General features: G+C 31.6%; 2 protein-coding genes across 6 annotated transcripts; one reads left to right on the top strand and one right to left on the bottom strand.

Moving 5' to 3' along the window:
* The first annotated feature begins 1867 nt into the window (after nt 1-1867).
* On the top strand, nt 1868-9591 carry LOC111049414. Of its 3 annotated transcripts, none has more exons than XM_039428949.1 (5): nt 1868-2086; nt 5622-5697; nt 6626-6776; nt 7293-7361; nt 9127-9591. In XM_039428949.1, the coding sequence occupies exons 2-5, from the start codon at nt 5633-5635 to the stop codon at nt 9247-9249; spliced, it is 408 nt and encodes a 135-aa protein (XP_039284883.1). In that variant the 5' UTR covers nt 1868-2086; nt 5622-5632; the 3' UTR covers nt 9250-9591. The 3 variants fall into 3 exon arrangements, with proteins under 3 accessions (XP_039284883.1, XP_039284884.1, XP_039284882.1); XM_039428950.1 differs by having other exon boundaries at nt 1921-2081; nt 5620-5697; XM_039428948.1 differs by lacking the exon at nt 1868-2086 and adding an exon at nt 2922-3092.
* A 3146-nt stretch (nt 9592-12737) lies between these two features.
* On the bottom strand, nt 12738-19095 carry LOC111049423 (60S ribosomal protein L9). Of its 3 annotated transcripts, none has more exons than XM_022335484.2 (4): nt 18890-19095; nt 18086-18345; nt 16771-16984; nt 12738-12877 (listed from the first exon to the last, which is right to left on the bottom strand). In XM_022335484.2, the coding sequence occupies exons 2-4, from the start codon at nt 18335-18337 to the stop codon at nt 12774-12776; spliced, it is 570 nt and encodes a 189-aa protein (XP_022191176.1). In that variant the 5' UTR covers nt 18338-18345; nt 18890-19095; the 3' UTR covers nt 12738-12773. The 3 variants fall into 3 exon arrangements, with proteins under 3 accessions (XP_022191176.1, XP_039284881.1, XP_022191177.1); XM_039428947.1 differs by having other exon boundaries at nt 18750-18951; XM_022335485.2 differs by having other exon boundaries at nt 18574-18896.
* Between the last annotated feature and the right edge of the window lie 27 nt (nt 19096-19122).

Here is a 19122-nt window from a genome sequence, read left to right as displayed (position 1 = left end):
TTGTTACAACTTTGGCCGATAACAACTTTCGACCGGTTTTTAGGTTTTAGATTTAGGTTATGTTGTTAGGAAACATTGTCACCAATACGTAATTTATTAGAATGATTTAATTGCAGTTTCTATAAAAAAATGTAGATGGAGGAAAAATGTTGTGTACATCACGAGCGAAAAATACTTTTCACTCTAGATATACAAATAACTATTCTAATAGCAATTCAGTCGGATTTTTCCCGAAATTCCAAATTTCCTATCTTGTGCTATTGAAATGGCTTTTTGTATTGAAATAAACCTGTAGATCTTTGTATGTATCAATGTATGAAAAAATGGATAAGGCTATAATGAGGTTCACTTGAAACTGTCAGGATTCCTTAACAGCATCAAATCTTCCCATTCAACTAATATTCCATAGATTGAAGTGAATCTTATTGTAGTATGATCTTGAAAAATTAGAAAAGAGAACTAAATTTAATTGTATAGGTACAAATTTTATCAATTTGTCAATTATTGTATTGTACAAAGCCAACTATTGTTATGTATGTGGGATGGGAGTATAAAGGGCCCTACACACCTACACATTTGGCTCGCGGATTTGGCCTGTGTCCTTGAACGACTCGGAGCAAAATCACTACACACTAGTAGTAAGCAACACGAGCCCGGCCTGCCCTACTTTTCAACGCTATCCTCTCCACCAAAGTCTAAATCGTCCAATAATGGAGATAGAGGAATTTTGAATTCAGCGACCCCAAATTTTGTAAAGCGTTAGTCCCATTTTTGAAAATACCCGAAAACAAGGGAGTTATGGCTGTTTTTAATATAGCTTTCTATTATCATAGTAAAAACATACTAGGTTAATAAGATAATATTTTTTTGCTCACAAAGGGAAAGGTTTCTAGAAGAGTTTGAGCACTCAAGAGTTTAGGTCTAAACATGAACGTTTTTAAAACTTTTTTTTTAATTTTAAACTTTGAAAAGATGAATCCGAATCTGAAATCAAAATTTTGCTATCTCGATTTTTAGGCGATTTAGATTTTTGGTAACTACACGCGCCCGGCCGGGAGAGCCTACACACTCACGGATTTCGCCCGAGCCGAGCCGAGCCGAGCCGCGCCATTAGCCCTGGACGGATTTGGCTCAACCTGGCTCGGCTCGCAATAAAATCGCCTACACACTCACGGATTTCTCCCGAGCCGAGCCGAGCCAGATCCGTAGGTGTGTAGGGCCCATAAGAAAAAATCTTTGCTTCGATTTCTAAAAGTAATATTTTCAGATCAACAAGTGAGAATTGGATTTAATGTTTCAATTCAATTTATTAAAAAAAAAACACTAGAAAACAAATTATAACGATAACAAATTACAGTTACAACTTTAACAATCATAATTAAATTACAATTTTATAAACGGTGTGTTGTAAAGAAAAAAGGAGAGTAAAAAGTTACCAATACCATGCCAACTATGGTTTATTTAATAGGCTGGTGAAGGTAGAAGAACAAGAGGGGAAGATGTGTGTATTGATTACTATTCGATTAATATTCATGAATAGCGTCATTTTTTGGTAGTGTCTTTCAATAAATAATTAATGCCATCTTTAGCAAGACAAGGATTATTTTCAATTTAGTTCTAGTAGATGAAAATGTAGTTTTCTAGCACTTCAAGGTGAATGAAATGTCTGATTATTCGATGCACTTCATGGTACGTGATGTATTGAGATGAACATCGCATTTTTTGTCTTAATTCATTACATCATAACAATGATGAATCTGAGTTTGATCTGCCCTTGATCTACTCGTATTTTATTTGCACATAGGTTTTTTGTATATTATTATGGTCTCTCGTTTGTAACATAAATAGCCTTTGAAAGTAATTGGAAGGTACAGTGTAGCTTGGCCATAGTGAGAACTACTCGTTTTGATAGTTTGAGTTTTGTCTCAATATAAGGATATTCTAACATCAAAGTCCGGATGTTATAAAATGTGGTGTTAGGAATAAGAACCTTAGAACATAATTTAGGTCAAGATAAGTGGATACTCAGCCAAGGTCAAGAGGAATTCGCGAGGATAAACCGAACCTCAGATTTTCCAACAATAAGGTACGACTTACAGTTTTGTTTTAACAAATCGGGGTTAAAGATTTCAAAATCCTTTTGACACAACCTACTGAGTCTAAATAAATACATAAAATGTAAACGCTTATACATAAAATACAGTATGAATACCGAAAATAGGTCGACCAAACGTTCTAATTGAACAAGCGTAGGGAGTTCCTACTTTTGACTTGAAGCGCGAATCAATGTACCTAGAATGTATTTTAGGTTCCTTGGCGCGAATCGTCGTTCTTGATTTGTTATTAGTATAATGTTTCCGACTTTAGATTGCAATCATCTTCAAATTTTCAAGACAAATTATTGGAATAACACAATAATTCCTACACATCGAGTCCATTGGCCAACAAAATTTACTCGCTCCTCGTTGTTTTTGAGGATAGAACAGGGAAACATTGAGAATGCTTATTACCATTAAAAATTATTAATATTGCAATAGATATAGCTTAATGCAACTTTGAACTATTACACTTTCCACTAATTTCAATACAGTAGAACAGCTGAATATTAGCGACCTCTTGAGCAAGTTCTCCATCCCTTAGATTTTATCGATTTTTGTTGCAAACACTTCCTAATGGAAAAATATGTAAGTACCTACCATTAAAATTATCCTATATAGAAGTACGATCCACTTTAAAATGACAGCAGACGTTAAATAAGAATTATTTATGACATTTATAAGAAATACTGACAGTTTCAAGTGAATCTTAGTATCTTACCATACACAATCTTACTCATAATAATAATTAATAAGCCTTGAGGCGACAATAATATTATCAGCTATGACCAAGTCTTTAAAAATATCAGCTGAAAACACGCATGTTTCAATATCAAGAACCTTGAAAGACAGACAGCAATCATCATCTAATGAAATCTTTGGCAGCGGAGAAAGCTGAATAATTGTTATAAATAGAGGAATCCAGTTTCTAATTACCTGGTCTGTAGTAAAGTGGTCAGAACTTTTCAAAACAAACGCATAGATTGTGGTGAATTGGTAAGTATTTAAATTATTTATTTTAAACTTGAAAAAAATTATATATTTTCATTCATTCAATTAATTTTTATTTTAATAACTTTATTATTAAACAAAAAATTCAAATATCTTTAAACAACCTGAAGACCTTGGCTTCTGCGAATATTGATAACAGGAAGAAAAGCTGGAAAAAATTTTAGTTCTTTCATCTATCTTCTACCTATATTGTAAAAATAAATTCCAGACATGACAAATGTAATTATTTTTGAATGATAAATAATTAGAATGCTGTACATGAATGCAAAGATACATTTGTTTATAAAAATAGGCTTTGTAAAATGATCGAAGCTTTATTATAAATGAACGAGTAAATAAATGATCAATTATTCAATTTGAATACGGTACTCTGTATTTATCAATTTTGATCCTAGTTGAACATAGAGCACAAATGCAAAATAAATCTGCTTCAAAACTCCTATCTATAATAGACACAAAAACCTCTTACTCTCTCATGTATTTTCAACTGATGAAGAAGAATTTAAATTAAAAATTGATCATTAAATCATGGAAAAATCTAGCTATTTAATATCAAATTGATCATTATCACGGTAAGATGAATAAGCTATTGTTATATAATTAGAACAGATAATAGCTACATAGTATTCTATTCTATAGGGACCAGGATAACTTGAATCACACCTTTATTCTACGTGGTAGAAAAGAAAAGTGATAACAATGCCTTCTTATCATTTTCACCATTATTTGTGAATCTCTCTACAAGCACTACTCACTTTACTCTCACAGTTTGAAATGCTCCACATAAAGGAAGCGTACCATATCAGCTATCGTCCACTTTGTTATGATATAGAATAGGCACATCAAACATGCTGCCAATTTTTTTAGATAACATATATTATGTACACTAAATAGTAGAAATTAAGCAACAATGGTAAATTAATAGAATAAATTCATTATTGATCAATAATAACAGAGAAATAGAGAACAAACTATTCCTGAATTAAGCAACAATGGTAAATTAATAGAATAAATTCATTATTGATCAATAATAACAGAGAAATAGAGAACAAACTATTCCTGGCAAAACCAATGCCGTTTAGTTCGTTTTTAAATTTAGACTCAATACCGGAACGGTACCTAATTTTTACGTGATATTTGAAAAAGTTCTGTAAATAAAAACTTTTTATATTTAGCAACTTTTGGTTATAAATTCTGTGGCTTGGTGCAAGAACTACCTATGTCAAAATATCAACTATCTCACAAATCAACTTGAAAGTTCACCTTGTATTTTCGAACTACAGCATTTCGATACGGATATGCGAGTGCTAGAAGTGCACAAGTCGACATTGGTAGTTCTGGCATGTATGAATGACAATCTAAAAAAGTATGTCCTAATTGGTAGTTTTCGCACTCTGAGAGTGGAATAAGTGGATAAGTGAAAAAGTGGAATAAATCATGACATTTGGTAGTACAAATTTTATAACTTTTTATTGCTTTGAGATAGGACTTTGGCACTTCTAGAACTGAAAATAATTTATATTAGTGATGTATTAGTTTATTAAACTCATTTTTGAAAAAAATTGACATTGGTAGTTTTTGCACCAAGGACCAAGCCACAGAATTAATTGTTACCGTATATTTTTATCACAGCAGTCTGCTCGGTTGAGAAAGGAGACTCAGTCTCCGTAAATTTCCCCCCATTTCTAATGTAAGTTTTAAGTGTTTTCAATCTATTTATATCATGTCTCCTGTTTTAATTTATATAAATTATATAAATTATATAATATATATATATATAATATATATATATATATATATATATATATATATTTATTTATTTATTTATTTATTTATATAGAGTTATTGATGAAATACGGTATCATACTTATCGATTTGATTGAATGTTTTGGTATTACCGGTTAATAATGTTCTATTCAGTGCAATATTTATTTTTTATTCAACAATATATATTTCTCATTCCATCATAGTTGAATACAAAACAGTCAAAAAATCGTATTAGCCTATATAGTTAAAAAATATCATATTAAAACTACTAATTAAAAATTTCCAATAACTTAAATAAGAGTTTCCATATATTTAAAAAGAAATTACAAAGAATTTGACAACATAATCTATGTTTCTTTAGAAACAATTAAAATTTAAATTATTGCAATTTAATAAAAAATAGGCTACTTCATTTAAACTCAATTTGTTTCATTAGAAAAAAATATATAATTTCATTCCAAGCATCTTTAGGATAGTCTGTATAGGGAACTGACAATCATATTCATAAACTTAATGAAAAAAAGTTAAAATACAATTATAACTGATTGAAAAACTATTTTTGCTTATTACGACATCTCTCTCATAAACTATGTCAATTGATATTATGGTAAACTAATAAAAATTTGGTAGGTATAAGATCACCTTTACTACAGCACCGAATATGTTTTAATTATTTTTATTCACATCAAACATGCTATTTTATTTTACTGTACATTTCAATTGAAATAATAATCTCTGAACTTCTAGATAGAGAAGACATGAAGATTTCTCCAGTTATTCTCATATTAGCCGTGACTGGTCAATGGGTCCAAGGAGAAGATGAGTAAGTTTTTTTCAATTACCGTGACGAACCAAAATATATAATCTATTGTACTAGTGTAATCTATTGTTTGCTATCTAAATGATAGCAATCATTTATGATCTCATCGTATTTTATTCACAGTATAATTTTTTTAAATCTATACCAAGTTACCATTATTCTTAAAAAAAAATTCTTTACACGATTTAAATGTCCGAGTAGGTTACGCAATTAATCAATGATTATGCTTTCCATGACGAAACACTTTATACTAAGTTTTTGAAGCTAAGACACAAACCAATGGTCTTGATTGCAACAAAGTAAGTTATTCACATTTTATTCTATATATAGTTCCTACATTATATATATATATATATATATATATATATATATATATATATATTATATATATATATATGTACCTTATCATATAAAGTAGTTTTTTAATAATAAAATAAAATGTATGCTATAGAAACAAATTATGAATATCGTGGAAGCCCTACAAAAAATACTTAGGCCCGGTTGCACAACAGCCGGTTAGATTTTAACCGTGATTGGTTCTCGTCTAAAATCTAACCGATTGTTGTGCAACCGGCACTGGAATATTAAATCTACCATAATAAATAATTATCTATGCAATCCATAATTTTCTATCATTCCTGTCAACCCCTTAATAGACAGTAATCTTCCTGATCAAACTATTTTGAATAACAATAATCACTTTTTCATTAGGTACTTAATAGACTATTAATTTAATCAATTGTATAACTATTTCTTATCAATTGATTTCATATCAATAATAGCCTACAATTTTATTCAAAACATTTTAAGGTTTTATTGGAGGTTTTTTTTTTTTTTTGTACAAATCATAGCACTGCTCAGGGTCAGTTTGGTTGCTATAAAAATGAAACTTTGACATTTGATAATAATAATAATCTTATGCAATTTTCAGCAAAGCACCAGCTGGCAATACATGTTACTGTGGACTTTACAACGAAGTTGCATTAAAATCTGAGCCGCCTCTCCTATCAAAAGATTCGCTACTAGAAGTAACTTGCGACGAGGAAGGATCCAATTCTTGTAAAGATTATTGTCTAGCGTTGGTGAGTGACTATATTACACTACCTATTTTGTTTGATTTTTCATTTTCCAAATTTTTATTGGACTAAAAGTGTAACGTCGTATATTATTTCATTCTGCATGTTTCTCCGTTCTTGAAAACTGACTTAACATATACCAGTATCAGTCTGTCTCAGATAGGCTACATACCCAGTAACTCTCAGTAACAGTTCTTATGTGTATTTTTTAAATTTTTATGTTGATGTTATAAAGATCTTTCTTCAATTGAGTTACTAGCACATGATTCGAATGAATATCACTAAATACTTGAATTATTATGAATTGAGGTATGTTAATAAAGATATTTATTTATTCTTTATTTTCTATTATATAATTTGATCATTTGATTCAATCCATATATTGCTCATAAATAAATATATCCATATGAATTTTGGTATATAAATAAATATATATATTTATTTAATTTTTCTATTTAATTATTTGCACATGATTTGATATATTTTATTTTACTAAGATAAGAGTACATTTTATTATTTCAGGCGGAATTGGTGAAACCGAATGGTCCAAAAGCAATTTGTGAGGAAATAAGGCAGGCTAAAAACCTCAAGGTAAGCAACTTTTAAATAAATCATAAAAGTAGAAAAAGGTAAATTCATTATCTACCAAACTTCCTTTATAAACTCATTACCAAGTAGGTCTGTAAATTACTGTAAACTTTGTTAATACTGTAAAGTATTAGAACAGTGTTAGTAGGCATATTATTTTGTACATTAAATATGAACTGTATATTATTATTATTAGCGTATGGCTTTCAATGGTGGAGAGACCCAAAGGCTAAAAATAAACTTTCCACTGGTGATATTTTTAAAGGTTTTTCGATTTGCATACTATCAAGCTATCAAAAAGAAAAAGTTTTCTCAGGAAAACATTTTTTTCTGCTCATTACTTTTTGAGATATGAGCGCCCAAAGTTTAAATTTTTGGGACAGAACATTTCAAGTTCGGTAAGAGATAAATCCATGAGATTTGGAGGATAGATTCTTCATGGTATTGTTGATCTAATGAAACAAAACTTTTCTGAAAATATCAAATTTTGAGAAAGTTATTCAATTTACTAAAAATGACCAGAAATAACTTTCAGTTGAGTTATTTTTGGTTAATTGAATAACTTTCTCAAAAATTGATATTTTCAGAAAAGTTTTGTTTCATTAGATCAACAATACCATGAAGAATCTATCCTCCAAATCTCATGGATTTATCTCTTACCGAACTTGAACTGTTCTGTCCCAAAAATTTAAACTTTAGGCGCTCATATCTCAAAAAGTAATGATCGGAAAAAATGTTTTTTTTTTAACTTTTTCTTTCTGATAACTTTATAGTATATAGATCGAAAAACTTTGAAAAATATCACCAATAGAAAGTTTATTTTTAGCTTTTGCACAGCCTTAATGGGAAACCGGACACTGTAACTTACTGTGTTACACGCTTATACCTACACTACAAGTGATGTGTAAAATTATAGATAGAATTATCAAAACCTCTATTATTTTAAAAACTTGTTTATTAGGTTGTTACAGCATTTTATCAATGTCCAGTAATTTCTCCGCCAAAGAACTCAACTGAAACTAGTTTATTCTTAAAAATGTTAAAAAGTGGCTGTAATAGTTTCAAGTCGTTTTATTCAAATAAACTTATTGTCTAAGATTGATGAATAAATATATAAATGTATACAGTATCTGTAGCTTGGAGAGTATGTTTAGTACTTGAATCAAGAAAGAGTCCTAGCCTGAACCCTATGTGCTTGGGTGATGATGGGATTGATGAAATACTGTATTAGACATAAAAAGATCTATTCTTCGTTTAAATTAACTTCCGACTTGGGATGGACATGCGCAGCAGAGAACGCATAGAGCGGTCGGGAAACAACGGCTGCTATGTTGCCGTTGTGTATCGGCCAGCGTTCTCTAATTTCCAGTGAGTATTCAAGCGCTCATGTTGAACTAAGGAAGTTTCCTCTCTGCAATCACAGTCTCGTCTGACTCTATTCGACAAATTAACAACTACGCTTCCAACTATGACTCAATCCATCACTGCAATTGGCTGATCTCCCTCCATTTCTCTGCGCCGCAAATTCCTCCAAGTCTGAAGAAGATTTACACGAAGTCACAAAGTAGAAGGAATTCTTCTTCTTTCTTCTCTGTGACGAAGTTTACAGTTTCGGGTGCATTCCGAAACACTGAAACCGTTCCTTTTCAGTTCACAACATGTCTTTTTCTAGAATGCTTTGTGATGGGTTAAAATAATTAGTTTAGAATCAATTTTGAATTGACTCAACTGGTACCGTAAATGTAGCAGAATATTTTGTCAATTTCAGATTCACGTGTACTCAAGAGCTTGCGCGGACGGAAAATGGATTGAGACTGGTTTCAAAGCGACCCACGAAATTTGCTGTGATGTCAGTAAGCCTGTCAACTGTACCACTCCTACAGGCAAATAGACCCCTATTCTACAATACTTTATCAGTAATATAAGATGTACCGGTTTCACAATAGTATTAGTAGTCAAAATATTCAAGCCATGTTTTCTGCTTTTTGAAATGTTCAAGCCAAGGTTTATGTTCCCAAGTTTTGAAAGATAATATGGTTCAAGTTGATATTGATTAGAAGTATATTTTTATCAAATGTTTCCACTCTCTAATAAAAAATAACGTGAATTGACTTAATCATTCAATGCATTACTCATTTTGTGATTATTATTTAAATAATGAGTAATAATTGAAACATTGTAAGACTCCTTAATTTTCTTAATAAAGACAACTTTCTGTTCCATCTGTCCTATATTTGTGTGTTCCTTTTACTTTCCTTGCCCTATTACCATAGGTACCTAAGGAAAGTATTGCTTTCCGAAAAAAATCAAGGTACCTTAATTTGCAAATCTCTATACGTTTCAAGGTCCCCTGAGTCCAAAAAAGTGGTTTTTGGGTATTGGTCTGTATGTATGTGTGTGTGTGTGTGTGTGTGTGTGTGTGTATGAGTATGAGTGTATGTGCGTCTGTGTACACGATATCTCATCTCCCAATTAACGGAATGACTTTTCATTCATTCATTTATTGTATAAAATACTATAATCATAATACAATTATGACATTGGAGGAAAAACTAGGCTAAGCCTGTACTATTTCTCTCCAAAAAATTTTGATAAAATGTTAATGTTGTCCAAAAGATAAGGTTATGTAATCTCACACTGCTTCGTCACTTGATTTTCGGTCCAGGAATAATAATTTGGAAATTTTGGATTTTGAAGGTTGATTTTATACTCTAAATAAATCACAGAATGTATCAAAATAAATTAAAAACATAAAAAATATTGCACTTATTTAAAAAATTTGAATACAGAATCAAAAACCTACTCATTATTTTATTCATTATATTTTATCAAATAAAAACCATACTTGAAATTTGGAACTTAAGGTCCTTACAATATAAGGATCCGACACGAACAATTTCGATCAAATGCAATTCAAGATGGCGGATAAAATGGTGAAAATTTTGTCAAAAACAGGGTTTTTCGCGATTTTCTCGAAAACGGCTTCAACGATTTTGATCAAATCTATACTTAAAATAGTCATTGATAAGCTCTATCAACTGCCACAAGTCCCATATCTGTAAAAATTTCAAGAGCTCCGCCCCATCTATGCAAAGTTTGATTTTAGATTCTCAATTATCAGGCTTTAGATACAATTTAAACAAAAAATTCCAAGTGGAAAAGATTGAAAATGAAAATCTCTTCAATTAATGTTAAGTAACATTTTCACCTAAAATTGAAAATAAGCTCGAAATTCGAGAAAATTTTATTATTTCAATTACAAACTATGGGCAACTGTTGATTCTATTAAATCATTCACTATGAAGAGAGCAAACTTCGTGTGTCTCCAGCCTTATTGTCCTGTCACCAGCTGGCTTGGATCTTTGAATAGTAGACTTGAGATGCGCGGGAACACTAGCGTCAGGTGATTAATTTTCATAACGGCAAGGAAAGTTGTGAGAGTGCGCCACACCAGATTTTTTCTATTTCAAGATCTTTTATAATGTAGTTCTTCAACTGTACATTATCTTCTTTTTCTATGGAGTGTTTTGTACTGTATATTATCAGGTAGTTCTAATACAGAAAAATGTTCAAGCCAAGATCTGGTCTACTACAATATCAACTCAATTAAGAAAACCTTATATATTTTAGATTTTCTGCAACATTCAGTACCGTACCTACTTATATTAATTTCAAAAAACTTACTGTATTATTCTACAATATATTCATGTAGAATTTTAAAGTTTATCAAGTTACATTAACGGCTAATTGTATAAGTACCGGTACATAATATTATATTTGATGAATTGAATAATAAATATTTGATGATGAAAATGTAAACCGAATCATGTTTTAAAATACAGAAGAAATCTGCCTTGCTATGAGCTTCACTTTCTACTGTCAGCATTCCTTACATAAATAGATGCTACTGGAAAAAATCAACTAATGCTGACAGTTTAAAATAGTAAGACCTGCTCTCTGATATATCATGAGATTCACTCAATGCATTTGTATCAGGCTATTTATAATTTGCTGATATTTTGAAGTTAATATCACTGGACAATTTTCATGTACAGTATCATAAAAGAATGCCTATCAGAAACCTAATATCATATCAGAAAACTTAGTTTATGATATTTTCCATGCTGAATGCGAGTCGCTTCTTGTAATAAAAGAAGCTGATGCTTCACTCTCGCTGAGTTCGTACGAATGATGACAAACGCGAGAGTGTGGATACGGATAGCTAACATGCCACCGCTCTTCTGGTCCTATTTACAGTGTGAACGGCAAGACGAGCCGAGCCGGTCGTGTAGCGGAGGCATCAGTTTTATGGAATGGTTCAAATTTATTGCAACGATCAGTAATATTCACATTTACATGACGTTACACGAGATTTGAGCAGAATAAAATCATTATTAGGCTATTTAGTAAAATTTTAGTCTAGTGTGAGCACAGTAACATTTACCTCTCTCCACTCTTGTCTCAGGACCCCACTACACGATCAATTTTTTGGTCAAAGATATTTGACAAACTTTTATCAAAGACTTGATCCCTCTATTACACTTACGTTAGACCATAGATATGCATCGAATTATATAATATGAAAAAGGTTGAGAGCAATTCTGTGTACACATATTACAATTAGCAGTTTCCGTTTTACTACCTTCTGAAGTTTTATGTATCACGCATCTTGGGTCTCTCTAGTCTCATCTAGACTTTCTACTATAGTGAGGTCCACGTTATAATGGCAGTGTTTGATAATTGCTATCCTTGTCTATCATTCGACAAACCTGATAGCGCTATCCTTTTCTAGCTCCACACCGTTACCAGAACCGTTTTTAACAAATCAGAAATATAATTAAGGCAGAGGATCGGCAACGCTGTTATCCTATCTTCATTCACTGCCATTATAACTTCGACAGTTATATATACTTAAAAAGTTATATGTACAATTATTTCTCTTAATTGGCCCTAACCATTATGTACTAGTTGGTTGGAAGGAGGCGGGATGAATCTCTGGCCCAATGGATAAATTAGTCTATAAAGTTGGACCCACGTGGCAGTCTGCTTCTTCATTCAATTTTGTTTGCCAGTTGTGATTCACTGTCTCAGATTTAGATTTAAGGGTTTTATTCTGTAATAACACAATTTCTAGGACACTTTTAAAATCTGATGGAACATTAACCTATTAGATTCAAGTTAATAAGTGTCTTAGGAACAGGGCCACTATGTTGTAGTGAAGGTGATGTGGTCCATCTAATATGGCGAGGTTATTCAATATAGAGCGCATGCGCAGCACTCAATCCCACTCACGAAGCTACAAATTTCAAACTTTTTCTCATGACTGAACTAACTATACCCTTAATGCTAGTTGGGATGACTCGAATGAAAGTGAAAATGTTCAATGTTATATAAGAACAGTTTTAATTAAACAAATCATTCATCTTGCACAACAGTTGTCTTCTCAGAGACATAGAGACCGTCCAAGAATTTACGGATATCCTTGTTCTTCACTGTTGTTGACTGTTGGATGAGGGCAGCTGAAAAACAAAACATAAATCAATATTAGAACACATAATTCAAGAAATTAAAACTGGGTTTGAGGCTCATTTTACGTTCAGCCACCAGTGGGTTGCCAGAACACAACCATTGGCGGTCGAGTGTAAATCAAGATCAGAAACTAATGGGCTTAATTAAATAAGTGTTTTGATAATTAATTATGAATATAATTAATAATATTATAAGCTACAGAATCACTTAAAATACTGTTTTGTTACAAACAAATATGCTGCAAAATCACTTTCTGTAATAAGGCTCATTAATCTTCAACCATCTGTACCCTCATTACCGGCATTCAAGCCTACAGTGAGATTCAAGTCAGTGAAAATGATAGGAGGGATTTAGTAAAGGATAATAGAGCTTTGTCTAATTACAATGACAGCGACTAAATAGCATTAATAATTCTAATATTCTACTTAAAACGATGTATTTAGACGAAAAATTTTAAAGAACAGTGAACATATATTATAAAAATGTAGCAGATCTGATTGAAACAGAGACTATAATTCCATCTCTATCTCACCCACAGAAAAGCTTATTGATTTACTTCCGTTGACGGCCACAATATCAAAAGAATATTGAGGTGCTTTTTGGAAGTATTCAAGGATTATTGTAGAATAGATACGTAATACGAACAGGTTTTCCTCAACCTAATTATAGTGATTAAGTAACAGGTGACCCAGAATAACGGGAACTTTTAAAAACGCCATAAAAAAAAGTAGGAAGGGCAAAAATGATTTTATTTAAACTAATGTAAAGTTCAAGACTTGCCATTTGAGAATTAATAATAACACCTATAACTTTTGACAATTACTTCATTAAGATGGCTTCCTTCTGAATGAATACACTCTTCAAATATGTGTTGAGATTCCTGAACGATTGCTGCAACATTTCAACTGGGATACTGTTAATTTCATTCTGAATTGTCTGTTATAATTTAACCACAGTTATTGGTCAAGTTGTGAAAACGTTTGATTTGAGATAGCTCCACAAATAGAAAATCGCAAGTGGTTAGATCCATGGGACCAGGAAACGCAACCTAATCGTGAGATTACACGGTCACCAAACAATACTCACTCGCACAGTTGCCATTAACTGTCGTGCAGTGTGGATTTCGCTCACATTTTGATCGATATTTTTGAATTAATTAAAAATTCAAATGAAATCCCCAATATCCCAGATGAGATATTGAAGCGATCAATGAGGAATCGTCAACACAGATTTGAACAAATCTGTGATTCTCACCGTTTTGTTCTCCTTGAGATCGCCGTAAAACATGGCTCTGAAAACTTCGATCAGGAGGAAGCCATTTAAATGAAGTAATTGTCAAAAAGTGATAGATGTTATAATTCTTGAATGGCAAACCTTGAACTTCACATTAGTTTGAATAAAATCATTTTTGCCCTTCCCACTAATATTTTATGGCGTTTTTAAAAGTTCCAGTTACTTTGGTCATCCTGTATAATACAATCTTAGAGAAAGCATATTATGTATTAATTTCTCTATTATTATTCTATGGTATGATGTCGAATGGAATATGTCTAAAAATCGAATTGATAAGATTATCCAACATTGATTTGAATTGTGGCACAGCAGATAGTTTACAGTAGGGCCTGTATTGAGATTCACATTGTTTAGTCAGTATTTTAGCAACTGATTTGCTAGGCTTGAACATATAAAAAGTGTAGCAGATCTGATTGGAACAAAGACTATAATTCCATCTCTATCTCACCCACAGAAAAGCTCATTGATTTACTTCCGTTGACGGCCACAATATCAAAAGAATATTGAGGTGCTTTTTGGAAGTATTCAAGGATTTGTATCAAACAAATACGTGATACGAATAGGTTTTCATTAACCATCCGACATCTAGTAATTAGGTATAATATTCTATTCATGGAAAAAACATGTGTATGGTACTAACTTTTCTATTCTTATTCTATTATATAATGTCAAGTACGATATAATGAAAATCTAATTGATAATATCAATCAAATTAGCATCTGATTAACTGGTTTGCTAGGCATGTCGAAAAAATAGTAGAACAGTGAAGAATATATAGAAAATGTAGCAGATCTGATTGAAACAGAGACTATAATTCCATCTCTATCTCACCCACAGAAAAGCTCATTGATTTACTTCCGTTGACGACCACAATATCAAAAGAATACTGAGGTGCTTTTTGGAAGTATTCAAGAAATCGAATCTAACAGAAACGAATATTTGGGTTGAAATGTGATTAATAAATTTATTATGTTATTATCAATCTATTGATGTGATAATGGCAGAAACCAAATATCATTAATAATTCTAATATTCTCCTTAAAACAATGTATTCTAGGCGAAAAAATTAAGAAGCAGTGAAAATATATAAAATGTAGCAGATCTGATTGAAACAAAGACTATAATTCCATCTCTATCTCACCCACAGAAAAGCACATTGATTTACTTCCGTTGACGGCCACAATATGAAAAGAATACTGAGGTGCTTTTTGGAAGTATTCAAGAAATCGAATCTAACAGAAACGAATATTTGGGTTGAAATATGATTGATTATAAATATTATTATCAATCTATTGATGTAATCAAATGTGGTTTTTAAAATATTCACATCCAGGAAAACGTTTTTCGATCTCTACATTTTCACTCTCAGACAAGATTTGATCCATAATAAAATGTTATATTCATTTACAGGTGAAATAGGGCAGCATGTTGGAAAATTGATGCCTTTCAAGCTTATTCCTAGCGTAGAATTAAAAAAATGGAATCGAAATTCTACTAATAAAAGATTTACAACCGTGTGACAAGCCTTTCAAGCTTATTCCTAGCGTAGAATTAAAAAAATGGAATCGAAATTCTACTAATAAAAGATTTACAACCGTGATCGCAATTACACCTTGAAATTTATATCATGGGGCAACTGTGATCACGACTGTTGGGATAATTGGAATCTGAGTGATTACAATCATTAAAATTAAATTCTAACAATTTTCTCTAACGCCAAGATATACGTAGGTCATGTCACACCAATTGAAAAATTGCATAACTCAATAACTATTCGAGATAGAGAAAAAATGTTATATTTTTCCCGGAAATAAAATTTAATAAGCTATATCTTGATATACTATATTAATGACAGTACTTAAAATTATACAAAATGTTGAATAGAAATATTGAAAACCAAAAATGCATGGAGAAACATCTAAATATGGAATGTTTTCTTTCACAGCGTCAGAGTTATTTTTAGTTACTATGCCATTTCAAAGTAAAATTATACGATTTTCTGATCCCAGTTGCCCCACTTCACTTCAATCATTTTCGATTACATATATTGTTGTAATACTGGTAATGTTAGTGAAATAGGGCCTGGTTAAATGTCCATCAAATTTAACCTTGGTCAAGTGAAGGGATGTTAATTGATTCTTATAGATTTAGATGTTTCATAACCGCGATTTAGATTTTTAGGCGCAAGTGTAACCGGGAATTGTGCTTTTCAAATAATTCTCAAGAAATTGGCACCCACACTTAGACAACTGTTTCAGCAAAAAGACAGTTTTACATTTTAAAAGTGACATCTTTTATCATGATATTGTGGTAATAAATTACTTCTCATGTTAGGCCCGATTGCACAAAAGCTTGTTAAATTGTAATCATGATCAAATTCCACGAGATCCAATTAGAGATGAGATTTTTTTAAAGACAAACATTCTTCTCTGATTGTATTTGTTATCGTGGCATTTAATCGGGATTAAAAGTTGAGTCTTTTGTGCATCCGAATGTTGAAATGTGACTTTTATAACCCATACAAAATTAGAATAGGAACAGTTTTGGGCTTGAGCCTGTTGATAGTATCCGTAATGAATAAATAGTGTACCTGATCTTGACACGTCCTCTATGCTGTTTCCTTCGACGATGAGCTCGTCCTTCTGCTTTGTCGAGTTGGTAACAGTGACGCCGGGCGCCATCCTCACCCGTCGGATGTACTTCTCGCCCAGGAAGTTACGCACCTCGATCACAGAGTTGTTCTCGGTCGTCACACAGTTGATGGGGAAATGGGCGTACACGGCACGCATCTTGTACAGGAATCCCTGCAACAAACACAATATACTTGTCAATAATTGAATTTAATTTGCACTTCATTAATAGCACAGTTTATTATTGTAGATTTATTATTGACGAAATCTAACCAGCATGAGACTCGTCAACGATTGATTGATCTGATATTATTAATAAAGCTGAGTTTGTGGTCTATCACACTATAACTGTAAATTAAAATCACAGCATTTTCCAATTAACGGGGAACTAAGATACAAGTAGCTTTAAATTTATTAACCTTGATAAAGTTTAGTTTAAATACATGCATTCGAATACGATACGAGTATATTGTATCATTTTGAAAAACAATTTATAATTATCAGACTATAAGAAGTGTATTCAAGAAGATCAGCATCATCATCTAATAGAATGAGCAGCAGTAGTCAAATAGATAATTTGAATACAATGACACATTTGCATTAATTGAAATAAAAATATGTAGAATTCTTACAAATGCAAAAAATTGAAGTTCGATACAAAGAAAAAAAATAACACAATTATTTTCTATTCAATAATTGCAATGAATGAAATTTTGATTTTGAACTATTAATCATTAAATAAACTACGATTACTCAAGGAGAGATCTGCTAGTCACATAATTCATGAGTGGATAGGCTATTTAAATATGAACGGCTACAGTGGATGGTGATAAATAAAATTGGTTTGAATAGATACTAACGAAATGTTTCAAAGTTGCCTAGATAAAATACATGGAAGTATAACAAGTTCCGGTTGCACAAAACCTGGTTAAATTTAAATCTTAACCGTGATTAATTTTACAAGAATTAATTAGAGAATTCTTATTTGATTGGTTATCGTGAAATTAATTACGATTAAAATTAAACCGGCTCTTGTGCAACCGGGCCTAAATGCCTAATTGAATTTTCGCTCTACTGAATACTATTAGGCCTAACCTATTTATTGATAGAGTTGAAACAGTTATAATTTAACATTAATTGGTGAACACATACGTTTTAACAGCTGGTTTCTTGTGCAAAAATTCATTTAAAAACTGAGCGCAAATCAGCAATTAACACGCACTTGATTATTAAATTAAGTAAAAGTTCTAGCCTGTAATAAATGTTTTAGCTTACCTTTGTGACTCCCTTCAGCATGTTTTCGATGTGAGAGCAGACAGTTCTTACAGCTGCCAACTCCTTCTTTGTACCGAACCATTTCTCTACTTTGAGGAGACGAGGATTGACCATCCTGATGTCCAAAGCAAGATGCTTGAAGGACCTCTTGAGTACTCCTCTGGGTCCCTTTACTGTGATTTGACGAGACTTGGCTGTCACAGTCAGCCCTTCTGGGATTTTGACAGTTTGATTCACGACGATCTGCTTCATCTTGAAGTCTGGAAATTGAGTAGAAACAAAAATTATAAACAAAACATTGAAAATTAAACTTTGGTGTAGAACCAAGAGTACGTTACAATTTACACTTATTTCAAAATACAAGGATGATGGTTTCAAATCCAATATATTCCTTTACAATCTTAATAAAATTTAAGCGTTGCAGTTTATTTTAGTCAACAATTAATAATATCAAACAAGATAAGAGGTTATAGAAGGATTTAACTAACCAATATCACCAAAAAACTGTAGTTGTTCTAGTAATAACAACAATCAAATAGTACAATATGTAATTAAGAAAAAAAAAATGAAAATTGGTCAGTTGGAAATAAATTTTGTTAAATCCAGGCCTGAGTCAGTGACCTAACCAAAAAACATTTGTTCGACAATGAAAACGCCTGACTACCTTGAAAGTTTGTTGGTAATTTAATAGAAAATTTATTCTACAGCATTCAGATATTAATAAAGCTAGTAAAGATATAAGTAAAAAGTTAATTAAATAATAGATTAAATAAATAGTTGTGGATAAAAATCGGTGTCACGTACCTCGATCAACTTGAAACCGGAAAAGAAACTACCGTGGCCTTCTTGATGTTTCTGATCAAGAGCAAGTGAACGGATGTTTGTTTTGAACGTTTAAAAAGGCAGTGACTGAGTTAAAATGTAAATTAATAATGGAATATTGATTTTCAATATTATAAATAATTGAGATAACAATTAATAATATCATAATTATAATTTTTTTTCAAAATCTGTGAATGACTCCATTCCATCTGCCT

Source organism: Nilaparvata lugens, chromosome 5 (genome assembly GCF_014356525.2).
Source record: "Nilaparvata lugens isolate BPH chromosome 5, ASM1435652v1, whole genome shotgun sequence".
Lineage (NCBI taxonomy): Eukaryota > Metazoa > Arthropoda > Insecta > Hemiptera > Delphacidae > Nilaparvata > Nilaparvata lugens.
Note: the sequence above shows the minus strand (reverse complement) of the source record. Positions and strands in the feature narration are given on the sequence as shown.